The following is a 16,300-nucleotide window of genomic DNA, read 5'->3' as shown; positions in this document are numbered from 1 at the left end:
AACATTTTTTGGCAGAAGACGTGGGATGTATTTTTACAACTAGCCTGTCGCGTACGGCTGGCTCCGTGCGGAGAGCAGCTGGCTCACAGTCGCCTGCCGACGGGCGAGCGGCCTGGGCCTCTGGGAAGCTGCGCCTGTCCCCTCCTCTGGGAGCAGGATGGGGACACCTGACCCCTCGTCTCGTTCTTGCCGTTTCTGACAGCGGAGCCTCCTTTAAGCAGTGCCTGTGCTCCGGTCTGAAGTTGTCTGCACGGCTCTGTGCTGCCGTGCTTGCTAACGTTGCCCCGTCCCGGTTCCTTATCATCTCGGGTCATCTTGGGTTTGCCCTTTGCTCCCACTGGCGCCTCGCGGGTCAGGACGTGACCCGCTTGCCTGGATCACCGCAGCGGCCCTCCCAGCCTGTGCCTTCAGCACGCCGACTCCTCACTGTGCCCAGCGCCTGCGTTCCTTCCGTCATCCCGGGCAGCAGCGGCTTCCGGAGCCGCCGTGCTGACCAGCCCCCACGCTCGCTGGTGCCCGGGCCCTCTGAGCTCCCTGGCCCGCGGAGGCCCACCTCTCCAGAGCCCTGCCTTTCTGCAAGACCCGACCCACTCCCGCGGCGCCCCGAAGCCGCCCGCAGCTCTGCCAGCGGAGTGTTCCGCTCCTAGGAGTGCCTGTGTCCTTACCCAGGGGTCGTTCCTGTGCGATTGTGGTTTAGGGTTGGGTTTTCTTCCTGGGTTGTCCAGCGCCCAGCACACTGCTTGGCTTGTCGGAATCCGGACAGGGTCCCTTCTGGTTTGCTGGCTGCACGTTGACGTTGCCAGGTCGTCCGGGTCCCTGGAGGGTCTGCCGTCCTACTGTGCTCCTGTGCTGCGGGAACGCCTTTCAGCGGGACTTCGTCTTGTTTTTCTGACAAGTGATACACCGATCTGGACCTTGACCTTTTTTGACTCAGCAGTGTGGCCTAGAGACTTTTTTCCATAAAGCCGTGTTTGTCGGGGGTCCCCAAGACCATCCTCAGGTTTGATGACTTAGAGGAAGACCCACAGGGCTCAGAACTCGGTCACACGCGTGACTGTGCTTCCTCACAGCCGAAGCCTACAGAGCGGAACGGGCGGAGGGAAAAGGCACGTGGGACAAGGTCCAGGGCGGGCCAGGGGTGGGCTTCCAGGAGTTCTGTCCCCATGGTGTCCCCTGGGGTGTGCTTACTTTCTCCAGTGTGGAATCATGACACCGTCTGAAACGTCTGCAGGAAGCACCCTCAGACGCAGCGCCCCAGGCCCTGGTCGGCCGGCCCTTCAGGCGCCCCCTGCCGAGCGCAGCAAACTCCCCGCCTCCCGGAGGAAAGCCCTAGAGCGCGGAAAGCACGTTGCTGTGTCAGCTGAGCACAGCAGGGACCCCCGGGACCCCGGTTCCCAGACACCAGCTGGGCGGGGGTGCGGGGTGGGGCTCAGACCTGCCGTGTTGGCGCTTCCGCTCGCCACGGCCGCCCAGGCCCGTCCCCCTTCAGCCCCTGGGCGGCGCAGCGCGGGGGCCACCGCCTGCTAACCTCTGCCCCGCCACGTGGCTTTTAGGCAGTTGCTTCGCAGTGTTCATTTTCGTACAGTTCCTTTTCTAGGGGCTTAGATTGGAATTGATGGGTCACAACAATGATATTTAACCCTCTCCCCGTTTAAGGAAAAGTGCTGCTCGCCGCCATATTCATTTAGCATCACGCGTAGGAATGCTGTGTTTTCTAGGATTTGACATTTTCAGTGATCGAGAATCGCTGTATTTTGTGAATGGAAACACCACTACCAAAAACAAAAGACGATAGGTAGAATGATGTCATTTGTCTCCCGAGACTGTCGGTATACCGGAGCAGTGCGAAGGTGCTGATGAAAGCAGACATCTCCCGGCAGACTCTGGGCGCGAGGTCGGGACCGTGATCCGCGGCGAGCATCCTCGGGGGGCGGGACGTGGGCTGACGCTTTAGTGTGGTAGCTTGCCTTCCAGCGCCGTGCGCAGGAGCCCCCTTTGGAAGCCCTTCCTCTGGATGACAGTCGTGCAGCAATGTCGGAAAGCCTGGAGGGAGGCCTCAGGGACGGGGGGACGGGAGGGACCGCAGGCGCGTCCTGCCGCCCTGACGGACGCTTGCCGCACGCACGCGCTTCCGCAGCCCGGCGACTTCTCGCCTCGTCCCCATGTCCTTCCCGGTCGCCCTGAATCATTGGTACGGAGGCTCGTGGGGTTTTACCTTTTGTTACGGGAATTTTCAGATGCAAAATCAACATCGGAATAAGGAGCCTGCGTCCTCAGCTTCAGCAGTTGGCAGCCTCTTCTCAATCTCGTTTCGTTTTCTTGTCTTTCGGGGGAGAGGAGGGGATGGGACTTAGAGTACTGGAAGCCAGTCCTAGATGTCATAATGTTCTAAATAGGTTTTCTGCACTAATTTTCAAAAATAACGCATGCTTATCATAACGTTTTAAATCGAGATGTACTTCTTAAAAAACGTGGCTTCCCTAAGCACTTAGTCCCATGGTGAGGTTCCTCCGATGGTCGGGGGGCGGGGTCTCCTCGTCTTCCTCCGAAGTCGTATTAAGTTGGAAACATAAACAAATGCAGACAGACAACTGAAATGCAGACGGGGTTGTCCACAGTCTGCAGCGGCCTTTTCCATTTAATGACGGTCAGGGGCCTCCCTCCGGGTCAGTGCACAGGCGGCTGGCTTTCAGGGCAGTGTGCTCCGCCATGATGCCACCGCCGTGTCATTGCCGGACAGCTGTTTCCCCTTTCGGCCCTGGTGCGCCTCGCAGCAACCCCTCGCGTGCTCCTGGCCTCGCGTGCTGGGGCGCGTGTGGCCTTGACCCTTGAAGCTGCTCCACGGCGCTCTCCAGGGAGCCGAGAAGCTCCACGCCGGCAGCGTGAGAACCTCCTAACTTTTGTTCCTTTTTCCTTTTTTTTTTTTATGGCAGCGAAGACTTTATGAAGATGGATGCATTTTACATTTGTGGGAGGAGGTTTCTATTCCAAAGGGTCAGGGAGAGGATTTACAACTGCAGGGGTTTTTAAGTAGGTGCTCTAAGAAGCGGAGGTCAGGGGTCACGGTCAGGGGGAAACCTGGCTAAAGTTCAAGTGCGCGTGCGACCATTTTGGTCAGCGCACTGTTCTGCAAGCAGTGTGGCCTCGCACAGACAGGGGCGCATCCCTGCCCCAGCCGTCCCCTTTACAGAGCCCTCTCCTTGGGAAACGCACACCCTAAAGGATGCCAGTCTGAAGTTACTATGATGATTTAAATCACTGTAGCATCGAAAATATAATTACATTATCAACTTCCATTGTTGCCAGCTTCGGGTAGTATTACTCTTGAACACTTTTCCCAATGATATTAGTAAAAAGAGTTGTAAAGCATTATAATTTTAATTTGCCTTTATTAAAGAGAAAACCCAGCAACTTATAAAAACGTAATATCGAGTTGGGTTTATACCAGCAAATGGTTTAATCTGGAAAGCCCGTCGATACAGTCATAGGACAAAAATCATATAACCGTTTCGATACAGGAAGGAAACCTAACAAAATGCAGCATGTTCCCATGCCGAATCTCCTAGCAGATCAGACACAGAGAACAGCCTTTTACTTTTTAAATATTAAAAGTTACTCGTTTAATATTAATACTTGGAAATGTTTCTAGTATTTAGTTTTTTCAGCACTTAGGCACGTGGCGCAGATATGAAAGCACGTGAAGCAGTTTGCACAGAGCGCTCCCCCGCGCCTCGTACCCTGTCCGCCCTGCCCGCCTCGCACCACCCCCGGTCACCGCGTCACAGGTGTCCTCTCAGGCGCCTCACACACCTGCAGGCAGCTGCGAACACACAGCCAGTGTCTCGCGTTTTACACAGACGCTAGCATGCTCTGTACTCTGCCGTGCACCGCAGTTTTCTGATGAGTTGTCGTTTCTCTGTTTTCTAAGCCTACAGCCCCTGGTCTTCCTAGGTGGTCTCCCATCCAAGTACTGACCAGGCCCGACCCTGCTTAGCTTCCGAGATCAGATGGGATTGGACACGTTCAGGGTGGCATGGACATAGCTGATGAGTTATTTTAAAGGACATTTTTGCTCATTTCTGATAGCTTTCTAGGTACCTTCCTACATTTCTCTTTCTTTAAAAACAAACAGATGGTTGGATTCCTCAAGCATGGGGCCTCACTGCCGTCGGTGCCCCCATAGCGTTCACAGCCTAGCGGCACCAAGGTCACAGTCCTGAGACCACCATGCCCAGCCCTCCTGTTAGAGGCCCTGGTGCCTCTGCTGCTCTGCTCCAGATGGCACAGCCCACGATCCCGGAACCTGGGCGCGGTGTGTGCCTTGCACTCCATGCCGTCACGGCGTTCTGGGAAGAGGGAGTAAGACCAGGACTGTGGAGGCACCCAGTCCGGGGGAGGGCTGCGAGCGAGGAGCCGAGCCACTCCACCTCCTGAAGGGATGGGGTCCCCTGCCCCGGGCTCCTGAAGGCAGCGGGACCGACCGCCATGGGCCCTCTGAGCTTCAGCTTGGTCCTCCGACAGGAAGCCACTCACCTCGCACCCCTGGCGAGGCGGTGGAGGGGTGGCACAACACCCCAAGTCTGGCTCGGTCGCCCCGACGTGTCGTCACTCTTATTAGGTCCAGGACTTGCCAAGTGGAGGCGCCTGCTGCTGCCCCCGGGGATGGCATCTCTGGTGCATGTTGGCAGACATCGGAGGCCCGTGATCTGTGTGGCTCTCAGCTGGCTAGCCGTGTGTTCGCGCACAGGCCACTGGCGTGTGTGTGACTTTCCCAGCGGGGCTCCTGAAGGAGGCCGTGTGGGGAACGTGACGCGTGGCCTTGGTGACAGTGATGGAGCGCAGAGCCTCCTCTCCTGTCCCTGCCGTGCAGGCCGCTGCCACGCTGTCTCCTTGTGAGGACATGTGCGTCTTGCGAGGCCAGCGGGTCCCCCGTGGCCAGGAGGAGGCCTACCCGCCTCAGTGGGAGCCTTCACAGCAAGTTTGGGACAGCCCAGCACACACAGGGCAAGGGACGCAGGAGAGTGAGCAGGACCGAGCGGGGTTAGAAAAGGGGGTGTCCATGACTCACAGGGCCCTGGGGACAAGGACAGATGCCGGAGCTTCCCACCGTTCCCACATGGTCCCCCGGCGTATCTCACGGAGTAGACCAGAGTATTTGGGGCACCCACTGGGAGCCTGGCGGGCCCATGACGGGCATTGGGGTGCTTGCTGTGCAGCGTGAGCGACCATGCTCCCTGCCACCTCATAGAAGCCTCACGAATTGCGTGCGTTCGGTAATTCGTCCCCAGTTTTAACGCAGAAGCCGAGACTGAGGAGGTCACACATTTAGACCTAGTTGCCAGCTTTGGAGGTACCTGACAGTGACGAGACTTAGTCACCTTTGTGCACTGACCATGCGTCCGCCTTTCCACCCTGGGCCTGAGGGCTCTGACCTGGCAGGGAGCTGGGGGAGCCCGCGGGCCCCACGGCCTCACCCACGTGGGGCGGGCTGTGGGAGTGAGTCGCGCCCCATGCGGTGGGCATCAGCCTGTGTCTGCTGTATGAGCGAGCCACGTGGCAGTCTACGGGACTGAGCAGGTGGCCTCACTCTTCCTCCAGCTCTTTCTCCAGCAGACTTTAGCAGTTCCATGCGTCACGAAGCTGTCACCAATCACATAACGTCCCGCGTTTCGTTCTTACCGCCTGCCTGCCTCTCCCCGTCCAGCTCAGCAAGGCCGCGTGAGCCGTGTGGTCTCGCCTTGGCAGTCTCTCACGTGTTGGCAGAGTCCCCCAGCTCTGTATAGCGGCTGTCACCCGTGGGCCCTCCCTTGAACAGGAGGGCTAGTGCGGAGCTGTGTGCGGGAAGGGTGTTGGTCGGCCTGCCTCACCCTGGGGTGTGGCAGGAGTTTGCAGCTGGAGAGGCTCTATCTGGGCCACCAAGCCCACTGTGGGGCCACGCCTGCCTCCTCCAGGGATGGATTCTTTACCGAGTGTTTCTTTGGTTTTCGGCTGGCCTCAAACAGGGCTGCCACCTGTGGTCATGCAGGCGCAGGCTGAGGATGGGGAGTGGGGTGTGTCGAGGCCCTCAGGCCGCCTCTCTGCCCGGTTCTGCTCTCCCAGCTGCGGTGTGAAGCCCCTGGCGCCCCACCGAGGGGGGCGGTCATCCATTGAGACTCGTCTGGGGTTTGTTCTTGGTTGCAGCTTCCTTCGCTCTTGTTCTTTCGTCCGCTCTTAGTAGATTTATCACCTTCCCCCGACCTTTTAAGCAAGGTGAAGTGCAGAGCAAGGGGCGAGCACAGGAACCAGTCTGGCTGTCATTTTGAAATCCTGAGCCAGAGGGTCCGCTGAGTATTTGTGATTTTAAGAACTGAAACAAACTTACATAATGAGAGCTTTTTGGTTCCCTGTGTCCTTACAGGGCACTGTGGGATGCGTGTAGACCGTGATTATAATGTGATTATAAAGTTATTATAATGCTAAAGTGCACCGTCCACGTATGAATAGCTCGTGTCCTAAAAATAATTATAAGAGCTTTTTAAGACAAAGAAAGCCAGAGACCCCAGACACCTGGCAGGAGAGGGATGCCGGGAGGGTCCCGGCATCGCTGTTGACTGCTAAAAACTGGTCACGGGGACTGGAAGCCAAGCAAGGTAATAACTCTGGATGCTGCTCACATTCTGAAACCGCGGGGTTAGCTCGTTTCCCAGTGTGACGTCTGCTAGTCGTAGATCGCCTTCCTCGACGTGACGTTCAGGGGAGAGCTCCCTGCTTGTGACTTGCTGAAGGACAGGGCTGCTTAGTGGCTGAGTGGCCGGGCGCAGGGTGTGATTCGTGTTTAGTTCAGGGAATGGTAAAAGAATAATGTGCCATGTCCTTGCTTCTAGTGTGAGTGGAAACGAATCCGTGTGCAACATTGTGTTTATTTCTTCACACGTTTTGGGAAAGTTGATTGCAACTGTGTGGTCCAGGGGTTGAGTGCGAGAAGAGGAGCGGCCGATGGAGAAGAAAAGGAAAGAAGAAGACAGGAGAAAGAAGGGAGCTGCTCCAAAGAAGGTAGTGCGCGCGTGTGCGTGTGCGTGTGTGTGCGTGTGCGTGTGTGTGCGTGTGCGTGTGCGAGTGTGCGTGCGCGTGTGTGTGTGTGCGTGCGTGTGTGTGCGCCTGCATGCGTGCATGTGTGTGCGTGCGTGTGTGCGCGTGTGCGTGTGTGGGCGTGCACATGCATTTGTGTGCAGCTGCTCCAAAGAAGGTAGTGCGCGCGTGTGCGTGCGTGTGCGCCTGCATGCGTGCATGTGTGTGCGTGCGCGTGTGCGTGTGTGGGCGTGTGTGTGCGTGCACATGCATTTGTGTGCGTGCGCGTGCACGTGTGTGTATGTAAACTAATCATTCATGTTAAGCAGTTTCAACGGATTTAAAAAGAAAGTTACTGGATTTTTTAAAGCGTTTGAATGTTTTAACTTCAGTGGAGTTTTGTTTTAATATTTAATGTCTTTGGATATGCATATATATTATCAGGTCTATCAAGTGCGTACAATTTCAATTAAATTTCATTAACTTATTGTATAGTTATTTAATCTTGCCAGTAGTTTTCTCAAAGGTAAGTGCTGTACGTTGGTCTTTGTCTTTCAGTGAGCTGTTGCTCGGTTTCCACAAAGCATCGTCCTGTGCATGGCAGGGCTTGGAGTCTGGCTCTCCCACGTGGCACAGGAACTGTGTGGCCTCTCTGGGCCTTCATTTTCTTACATTTTAAAACGGGAATTGAGTTAAACGAAATACTGTGATACGTGTGCATAATAATACAGAAAATAGAAAATAAAGTAATGCAGGAATATGCTAATAAAGGAAACAGTAATGCACATAATAGGAAATAAAATGTCAGTTTCCTTTTAACTTTTTATTTAATGCCTGGACTGGTTTTTTAAATTGGCAGTTTACACTGGAATATTCTGAATAAATCGGACATAATTTGTTGCAAAAGTTCTGTAGCCAGTACATTGTCAGAAACTGTAACCAAAACAATACGGATTGCAGAAAAATGAAATATTGTGTCTATAATTAGACAGGTTTTTACAAGTTAATACTGAAGGCTTATGATGCTTAACTGTGCTGTCTCTCGTCTCCTACGGGTTCAGAGTTTCAGGGACCTTAAAAATGTCCCAGAAGACCCAGTGAAACTACTGTTCCATTTTCGTATCCTGGTGAAAAATTATGACTTTACTTTTTCACACATACCTCGTCCCTGCCAGGCACTGTGCTAGGAACTCGGTGTGGGCCACAGCCGAATGCCGGTGTCTGCACCGTTGCACGGGGAGGAACATGGGGCACTCACCTGCGGCAGGCGGGCACTGTTACAGCCCGGAGGGAGGTGCCTGGCCCAGCCCGGAACGGGCAGGGGGACAGGGTCGCCTACTTAGAGCAGAGAGCAGCCCCGTGGAGGCGGGCCGAAGAGAAGAGTGTCGCCGGCAGAGCGGCCTGGGGTCAGTGTCCAGGGCCTCGTGTCGCTGTGTGGGTTTCGATGGGGGGACACAGCTAGCAGCGCCGGGGCCCGAGGGTGGGAGGGCCGTGCACCGGGTCGGCCCGGGACGGCGTGGGCTTGGGCTGGAAGGGGCAGAGGCGAGTCGCGAGGTGCTGCGGCGGGCAAGGGCGTGAGGGCAGGGTCTCCCAGCCCAGGGCCTCGGCTTCTGGGAGCGGCGAGCCGCGAGGGAGTGCACGGAAGGGGGGCTGGAGGGGGGGCGCAGCCAGGACTGGGGGGCGCTGGCTGCCCGGGGCGGGTGGTGTCGTCATCCTTGCACGCGCTTTGCCCCAGGTCCAAAGGCCTCCGGGGGGCGTTAGTGAGGCCTGGCCGGGACCTGGTGCGGACGTGCTGAGCTCCACATGCAATGTGCGGGTTTTGGGGACGAGACAGACGTGACGGGGTGCCCTCAGGACTGACTGGGGGAGACGCAGCGGTCATCATCTCAGGTGGGGCTTAGGGGAGGCTTCACGTGCAGCTGCCCTGCTGCTTTGCTTTTACGGGAGACTGCGTGGGTCCCCCTCCGTGAGTGCCGCCAGGATAGGGGCCTGTGATGTCGGGGGTCTTTGCAGCCTGGTCGGTCATCACTCGGGGCCTACTCTGCAGAAGTCGTCTCTGCAGTCTAAGGTGGGCGCTCCGGACGGCCCTTCGTGTGCAGGCGCCCTGTTCTGAGGTGGGGCGTCCCTCCAAGTGGAAGGCTCTGGGGTTCCCCTCCCACAGAGCCGGCGCCTGGCAGCCTACAGTGTCGCCTTAGGCCTGCTGGTCCCCTTAGGGGGTCCGAGGCGCAGCCGGTAAGTCAAGGCTATCGTGGATGGGGGTGGGGGCGCAGGCACCCCAAGGCATGTTTATGTGGAATTCCCCTCTCTGCCGAGGACATGCTGAGAACGGGCGGGCCCCCAGGAATGGCTCCTTTGAGTATCATGTCCTCAGTGTGTAGCGTGAGCATAATCTCTAGGTTGTAGTGCACCGACCGCCCTGGCTGTGTAAGGCCATCTTCATCTTCTCATCCAGCCTCTAGGCAGCGGCCCCAACCTTTGTGGCCCCAGGGACCGGGGCTCCTATAGGCATCTAACGCCTGATGGTCTGAGGTGGCACTGAGGCGGTGATGCCGGCACCAGGGAGCGGCTGCAAAGACATGAAGCTTCGCTCCCCCGCTGCTCACCTCCTGCTGTGCGGCCCAACTCCTCACAGGCCACTCACTGGTACCGGCCTGCGGCCCGGAGGCTGGGACCCCTGCTCTAAGTCACCAAGTCAGAGTCTTTAATGCGTGGAGGGTGATGTTTGTGCACTTGGCTTCTCAGCAGGTCTGAAGTGGTGGCCTTTGTGTGCTCTCCCACGCACCCTTGCTGCTCCGCACCCACGGGCTCCGCCACCAGGGCCTGAGAGGCGCGGGCGTGCTTTCTTTCCTCTGTTGCCAGGCCTTTAGGGTGTCCAGCCGCAGACACAGTGGTGTCAGCCACCAGCATCTCGTAACGGGAACGGGACTGCTGAGTTCAGTTCAGTGGGCTAGACTGCCACCGTAGATAAGACTGTTCAGATTCCAAATAACCAGCTTAGCGCCGAGCTCGAATGCAGCCCATTGGTGATCTGAGGACAGCTGGTTTTCCAATGTGCTCTTACCACATAGCTTTCAACAAAACAAAACAAAACAAACGCCCCAGCTGGCACACTTACAGCCCGTACGAAAGATTGTGAGTCACAGGAGCGTTACAGGTTCCTCGTGCTTTTCTTACGTCTGTAGCAGGAGCCAACAGGTGTTTGTTTCCAGGTAGGTGACAGACGTCTACAGAAGCCAGGTCGGCAGGCCCATTGTAGAAACGTTGGCACATAAACTCAGTGCAGGAAAAACAATCTGCCTGTCTCGTGTAATGTATGTACACTTTAAAAAATCTAAATACTTCATTTCTGAAAGAGACCCAGACACTGTATGTTCTAATTCATCCATTGTATATGTGAGGGCCCAAGCAGAAAAACGAGTGGAGCAGCTGACCACGGTCTCATCAGGTGCCAGAACTCGGGGTGGAGGGGACCCTGGTCCCCTCAGCTGGTGCTTCTCCGGGACTCACGGCTGAGGTTTGTTCTGTGGGCGCGGAACGTTATCTCACACATTCACTTCGTTTCCACACTCTCAAGGTGGCCTTTAAAACTGGGAAGACTATAGTACGGTCATTTTTGGGAGGAATTTAAAAGGTCTTTCTGACGTGAACACAGAAGAGAGTTTCTAGTAGCCACTGCCATCTTTTAAAGAAAGTTCAGACCACAGGTAATTTTTTTATTTTAAATTAAAATCCAGATAACTCCTTATATAAACAATTAGACACCAGCGAGCCTCACTACAATATTTTTACTATGATAGTTATTTTTTTTATTCTGTCTATTTAAATATAAATTTATTTAAATTCCTCTTTGAGGAAATTTTTCACAGAAATGTTTTTTTTTTATATTTCAGCCCCAACACATCGCTAATAATAGAGATCAGTGGATGGCCTTGTTTTTCATTTTTTGTTTTTGAAAAGCCTCTCTTTCACGTCTGAGAATCCATGGCTGTCACATTCTGGCTCTGAGACGGGACGTCATGTGACACAGTGTGGGAGCGCGGCTTCTCCCGGGAGGCTGGGAGCGGGTAGTGGGGAGTGGGTGTCACCTTGGACTTCTATCCAGGTTCTGTTTTTAGAAGTTTCTAGAAGGAATCTCGAGGGACGTGTGGTGAGGAGGACAGAGGAGGTTAGCCGTGGGCTAATTATAGGGGGTGACTTGGTGTCGCCTGCACCGAGTGTGGCTCCTGGCAGCTCACGGAGGCCGTGGGCCGGAGGGAGAGGGGGCGGCACGAGTCGGACCGTGTGGCGCTGAGACCTGGAGGGGGCGTCGCAGGCTCTGTGGGTGCAGGGGCTCGGTCGGGGTTTCAGCGAGGCTTGGGTCGTAGACCCTCCAGCTTCACCCCCTTGCCGCATGTTCTGGCACTTACCTTCCCTGCCTCCCGAGGGCCGTTTAGTTCTGGGACCGGGGCGCTCAGTGGTCGAAGCAGAGTTTTCTCGGTGACCGGGTGGCCGGGTGGCCAGGCCTGGACCGCGGTGTTCACCCGCTGCCCGGGGTCACATGGCCGAGCCCCGGGCAAGGACGCGCCTCCGTCAGGCAGGGGCTCCTGAGATCGCAGCGGAGCTGGAAGAGCCCTACTGTCTGGTGACACAGTGGCCTGGCTCCGCCAGGCAGCAGCTTTACAGTGACGCTCGGTAGCTGGGGCCTGGCGGGGGACGGCGAGCACCATAAGATGTATTTGGCGTAGGGCTTAGGTTAGCCTGGCTCATTTTAAGGAGCAGACATGGGAGAAGCTCTGGAAACTGAGCGCAAGTCCCCTTTGTGAGGGGGTCTCCCCGACCTCTCCGCTCCAGGAGGGAGCGTCCTTCCCTCCAGGATGCCCACCACGGCCCCAGGCGACGGCACGACCCTGGTCTCTGCGCTCGCCCTGGCGCCTCCACCTTCAGCCCTGGGTAGTGTTCAAGTGGGGCTCCAGCCACTGCGGCGAGGCACTCGGGTGTCCTGGGTCTCCCCGTGTACGCGGGAGGGGTGCACGGTATCGCACTTTGCTTTTCTCCGGTTACACGGGGGTGTCTCAGGTGAGAGCCCCGAAGGACAGGGGACCGTGTTTTCCCTCTCGCACACAGTGCTGGGCTCTGCCCTCGGGCCTCGGTGTGCCTGAGCCAGCGCGGCCGCCTCTGCTGGGCGCGCAGCGACCTGCCTGGCAGCTCAGTTCGCGGCAGGTCCCGTCGTTGAGCTGTAGCCTCTTTTTCCTTTTTAAAGCTCCTGTCAGCAGACCTGGGCTCTAGAGCACTGGCTGAGAAGCCCTGGGGGAGCTGTCTGAGCGCCGTCCGCACTTGGCGCAGGCGAAGGGCGCAGTCGTCCTTTTGCCGGCTCCGGCGCTGTGAGGACGCTGCCACCAGGAGAAGCACCGGCAGGGGCTGGGGGCCAGGCCGGCTGGCCCCAAACGGAGAGAGGGGCGGGCGCCGGGGACAGTGATGGTGATGGCGACGGCCTCCCATGCGGGACGCACGCCCAACACTGGCTGTGACCTCCCCTCCCGCTCTTGCTCTTGTCTCGTAGGTGAGGAGACCTGCAGAGAAGTGGGGTGACTTTGGCCAGGGCCACACTGTCAGTGCTGGGCCAGGCTCAGAACCGGGCGGTCTGGCCTCGGACCCCGAGCCCCTCGCCGCGGGAGTAGCGCAGGGGTGTAGAGGGCACGGCGGCTGGGCGCCCCGCGGGGACCAGCGTGAGCCGCCCTCGTTCACAGGCAGAGGTGATGGCGATGGTGGCTGTGGGAAGACGCGGCCACCACGGCAGTCGCCGTGCTTCTAGACAACCCAGGCCTTCGATTCTGCCACGGGGGAGGAGCCACGGGGCGTCTCTCGTTTGCACTGTGCTGTGTAGTTTTCCAGAAAGATGTGTTTTCATTGCTCTTGAGCCTCGTGATAGCCCTGAGGGGTGAGCGTGCAGGTTCCCCCCTCCGTTTGAGGAGTTAGGCGACCGAGGCCCAGAAAGTTTAAATGACAAGGTCGTCTAGAAGAAAAAAGAAACAGTTGAAGTTAATTTTAATATATTTTGTATAACCCAACATAGAAACAAATATTACTGTTTCAACATCTAATCAGTATAAAACATTGAGTTGTCTGACCTCTTTCAATACTAAATAATAAACCCCTGCTGGTGCTTTATGCACGTCAGTGTGGACCAGCTGCTTTCTGTGGTCAGCAGCTACGTGCACGCGGTGGCTGCCACCTGGGCCGTGCGGACAGGACTCATAACCCCCATCCCCAGGGCATTCTCCAGTCGTCAGCTCTGTGCTGGGTCCCGCAGCCACCCACAGACCCACCGTAAGGACATGGGACTTCATGAGTCCCCTCTCCTCGAAGCAGCCAGGAGCACTCGGCTTTGTTTCTTGAGTACGCCCGTCAGTATTCTGATGGGCAGGCACCTTGAGGCGTCTCTTGGGTGCCATTCTCTGACGTGCCAGCACGCCGAAAGAGATCGGTCACTGTCGTGAAGCACTGTGCAGTTTCCCCAAGGGAGTCGCCGGTAGGTGCCCTGGAGTGGCCGGGCCGGGGAGGGCAGCACGGATACCTCGGAGTCAGGGTGTGGTCTTGGCGCTGTGTGCCGTCACTTTACTTCCCCTGGGAGTAAGCTGGGGAAGAGGCCAGGAGACTTAGGAAAGAAGAAAAAAGAAAAAAAACCTTATTAACATACGAAATAACTTTCATGCCAATGTTCTGGCTTCAGAAAATTGTCTCACTGTTTGACATGACACCTGTGATACTTCAAAGTATTTATATACTGAGTTCTATCTAATAAGACTGTTTTACCACTATGAGATTTTTAAAACATTTTCTCCGGAAACTAGGTGTTCAAGCTGGTCGGCCATTTGCCATTGTCCTTCCATCATTTTTAAAGACTATTGGATGCGTATAAAGTCAAAGACAAGCCTCCATGATTTAATGCATCACGACAGCTCCACGGCCCGGGGCAGCCCGTGTGCCTGCACGGACTTGGCTCTCCAGGGAGAGAGTCGTGTTGGCCCCGGTGCCATGTGGCTCTTCACCACGCAATTCCAGAGTGGTATAGTTCAAACATGGGGTTTTGTAACAGTAGTTCAGTGTGACTAAGCAAAGGGAATTGGCGTGCCTTGTGGCCGGCAGTTAAGAAATGCCTTATCTTCGTTTAGAAACAGTTCCTGGTTGTTCAGTTATTAATTATTCAGTCTTTCCTCGACTCCCTGCCAATGCTCGAATCTTTTATTTTTAGAACTCCCGTACAATCGGTCTTAATCAAAAAGCTGATTTTTGTTAGTGGCCTTTGTCATCGGTTCTTTGTCTTTGAGGCCCATCGAGGCAGCCCCGCCACCTTCATTAACGCTCCCCACTCCAGGGCGTCGGAGACGGCGGGAACGGGCGGGCGTGCGGAAGCAGGGCCCCCGTCCACGTCGTCGACCTTCCGGACACAGTAATTGTAACGAATCGTCAGAGGCGTCAGGAGTGACAAATATGTTTGAGAATTTTTCCCAAATATATGTAAAAATTAACTATATTTGACTGTAATAGCAGCCTAACCTCCAGGAGCAGAATTTATTACTAATTCGGCAGAGTGTTTTCCTGCAGCTTTTCTTCCAGAAAACTTAACATATCTTTTAGCATTTGAAACAGGAACTTTAATTTTTGAACCCATTTAAATGTGCAAAACTCACCAGAGCCATTAAACGGAAAGGTGGCAGTTACGTGAAAAGCACGTTAAAGCTGGAGCAGAGAAGCGCAGTCTCGGTTCCGTTGTCGCCCGTCGTCACGCAGCGGTGTCTCCCCTGCACCGTGTCTGCAGGGACACGGCAGACGGTTGCTGATGCGCGCCGCGTGAAGGGCCGTCGGGCCCGCGTGCGGGGAGGCGCGCTCTGCTCGCGTGTCTTCCTGTGCAGGTCCCCGAGTGCCAGGTCCTCGTGTGCTGACGTGTGTGTCTCAGAATAGCAGTGTATGAGCGTTTTGTCAGAACACCCATTTCTTTCTGTTCCATATTTACATTGTTTTCTGTTTGTTTGTTTTTATTTTAGGCCACTGAACAAAAACTCAAAGGTACGTTGTTTCAAGCTATTTTCTCTTTTTTTCCGTGAAAGCGAGGCCGTTGGTGTGCGTTTTAGTCCACTGCCAGGGTGGGGGCGGGCCCGGAGCCGCCCTTCGGGCTTCGCTTTCTCGGGGCAGACATCTCTTGGGGCACACTGCCGCCAGGTCACCTCGCTGTCTCGGGGGACGGACGCCCTCCCGTCACTCCTGGGTTCGAGTCTCTGAGACCTTCGTGTGCCTTTCCTTCAGTCTTCCCCGCGTCCCCTGCTTGTCCCTCCTTCTCTGTGTACTGTCCCCACTGCTTCCCACAGGCAGACAGTGACGTGCGCTCTGCACCCCCCCACCAGCCGGGGGGCCGCCGCCCGGCCGCTGCGCAGTGCGCAGAGGACTCCGGGGCCGAGGACGTGGGGCTGGCGCGTGGGGGCCGGCAGTGCAGCCTCCGCGTGTGGTCGCGGGGTGGCAGTGTCGCCTGTTTCCTTCGCGCTCACGGTGGCCAGGGCAGCGCGGAGCAGCCGTGCGTGACTCGTGCCTCACGCCGGTGTGACGGGCGGGGTTTGCGTGAGGTGAACGGCCTGCCTCCTGGCACGTGGGGCTTAAGGAAGACCCGGAGGGTGTGAGTCGGGAAGCGCAGTCCCCAGGAGGAGCGAGGTGGCAGAGGGCTCAGTGTGACGATGCTCGGGGAAGGACGTGGTGGGCGGCGCAGGCGGCGGCGGCTCCTAGGAGGGTGCCCAGCGCTCAGTGGGCAGCGGCGAGGGCCCCCTGAAGAGACAGGCAGGGGCCACGCCAGCGCGTGCTACTGTGCGGTGTGCACCGCAGAGCCGGCCTCGTGGGTGCTGGGGGCCCCAGAAGAGTTTCAGCAAGGACGGGGCGTGCTTGGTCTTTCTCTCTTTTGAAGCTGGCAGTCGCTGTCCACAGGGAGTCTTGGCTGCAGGGGGTGCTGAGGGCAGTCTGCAGAGGTGGCAGGTGGACAGACCGACTGTTCGGAGAGGGACCGCAGGGGTGCTTGGGGAGTGATGGAAGCGAGGCCTGGAGGTGGGGTGCTGCAGGGCTCGTGCTGGTTCCGGGGGCAGCCAGCGGAGCCTCTTGCCTTTAGTGACCTGCTGGCAAGCTGTGCTCTAGGGACCCGTCTCTGTTAGCAGTGTCTGGCATCACCAACGGCAGTGCCACAGAGTAACGAGGCTTTGATATGCGCTCTTGGCAGCCGGGGCAGGAGGTGAGT

General features: G+C 56.7%; 1 protein-coding gene and 1 pseudogene across 7 annotated transcripts in view; one reads left to right on the top strand and one right to left on the bottom strand.

The window, feature by feature from the left end:
• The window catches only part of TNRC6A (trinucleotide repeat containing 6A), a 126,050-nt gene that overhangs the window by 69,748 nt on the left and 40,002 nt on the right, over positions 1-16,300 (top strand). For 5 of the 7 annotated variants that reach the window (XM_015589917.2, XM_025047293.1, XM_025047292.1 and 2 more), the window contains exons 1-2: positions 6,864-7,032; positions 15,072-15,093. The exons of the other annotated variants lie outside the window; for them this stretch is intronic. In XM_015589917.2, the coding sequence (XP_015445403.1) occupies positions 6,976-7,032; positions 15,072-15,093 (79 nt within the window). In that variant the 5' untranslated portion in view covers positions 6,864-6,975. Of the gene's footprint in view, positions 1-6,863; positions 7,033-15,071; positions 15,094-16,300 lie in introns of those variants that run through there. 7 annotated transcript variants of the gene reach the window in all.
• On the bottom strand, positions 3,927-4,045 carry LOC112480283 (annotated as a pseudogene).

The sequence above is a fragment of the Pteropus alecto genome, unplaced genomic scaffold (assembly GCF_000325575.1).
Source record: "Pteropus alecto unplaced genomic scaffold, ASM32557v1 scaffold15, whole genome shotgun sequence".
NCBI classification, from domain to species: domain Eukaryota; kingdom Metazoa; phylum Chordata; class Mammalia; order Chiroptera; family Pteropodidae; genus Pteropus; species Pteropus alecto.
Note: the sequence above shows the minus strand (reverse complement) of the source record. Positions and strands in the feature narration are given on the sequence as shown.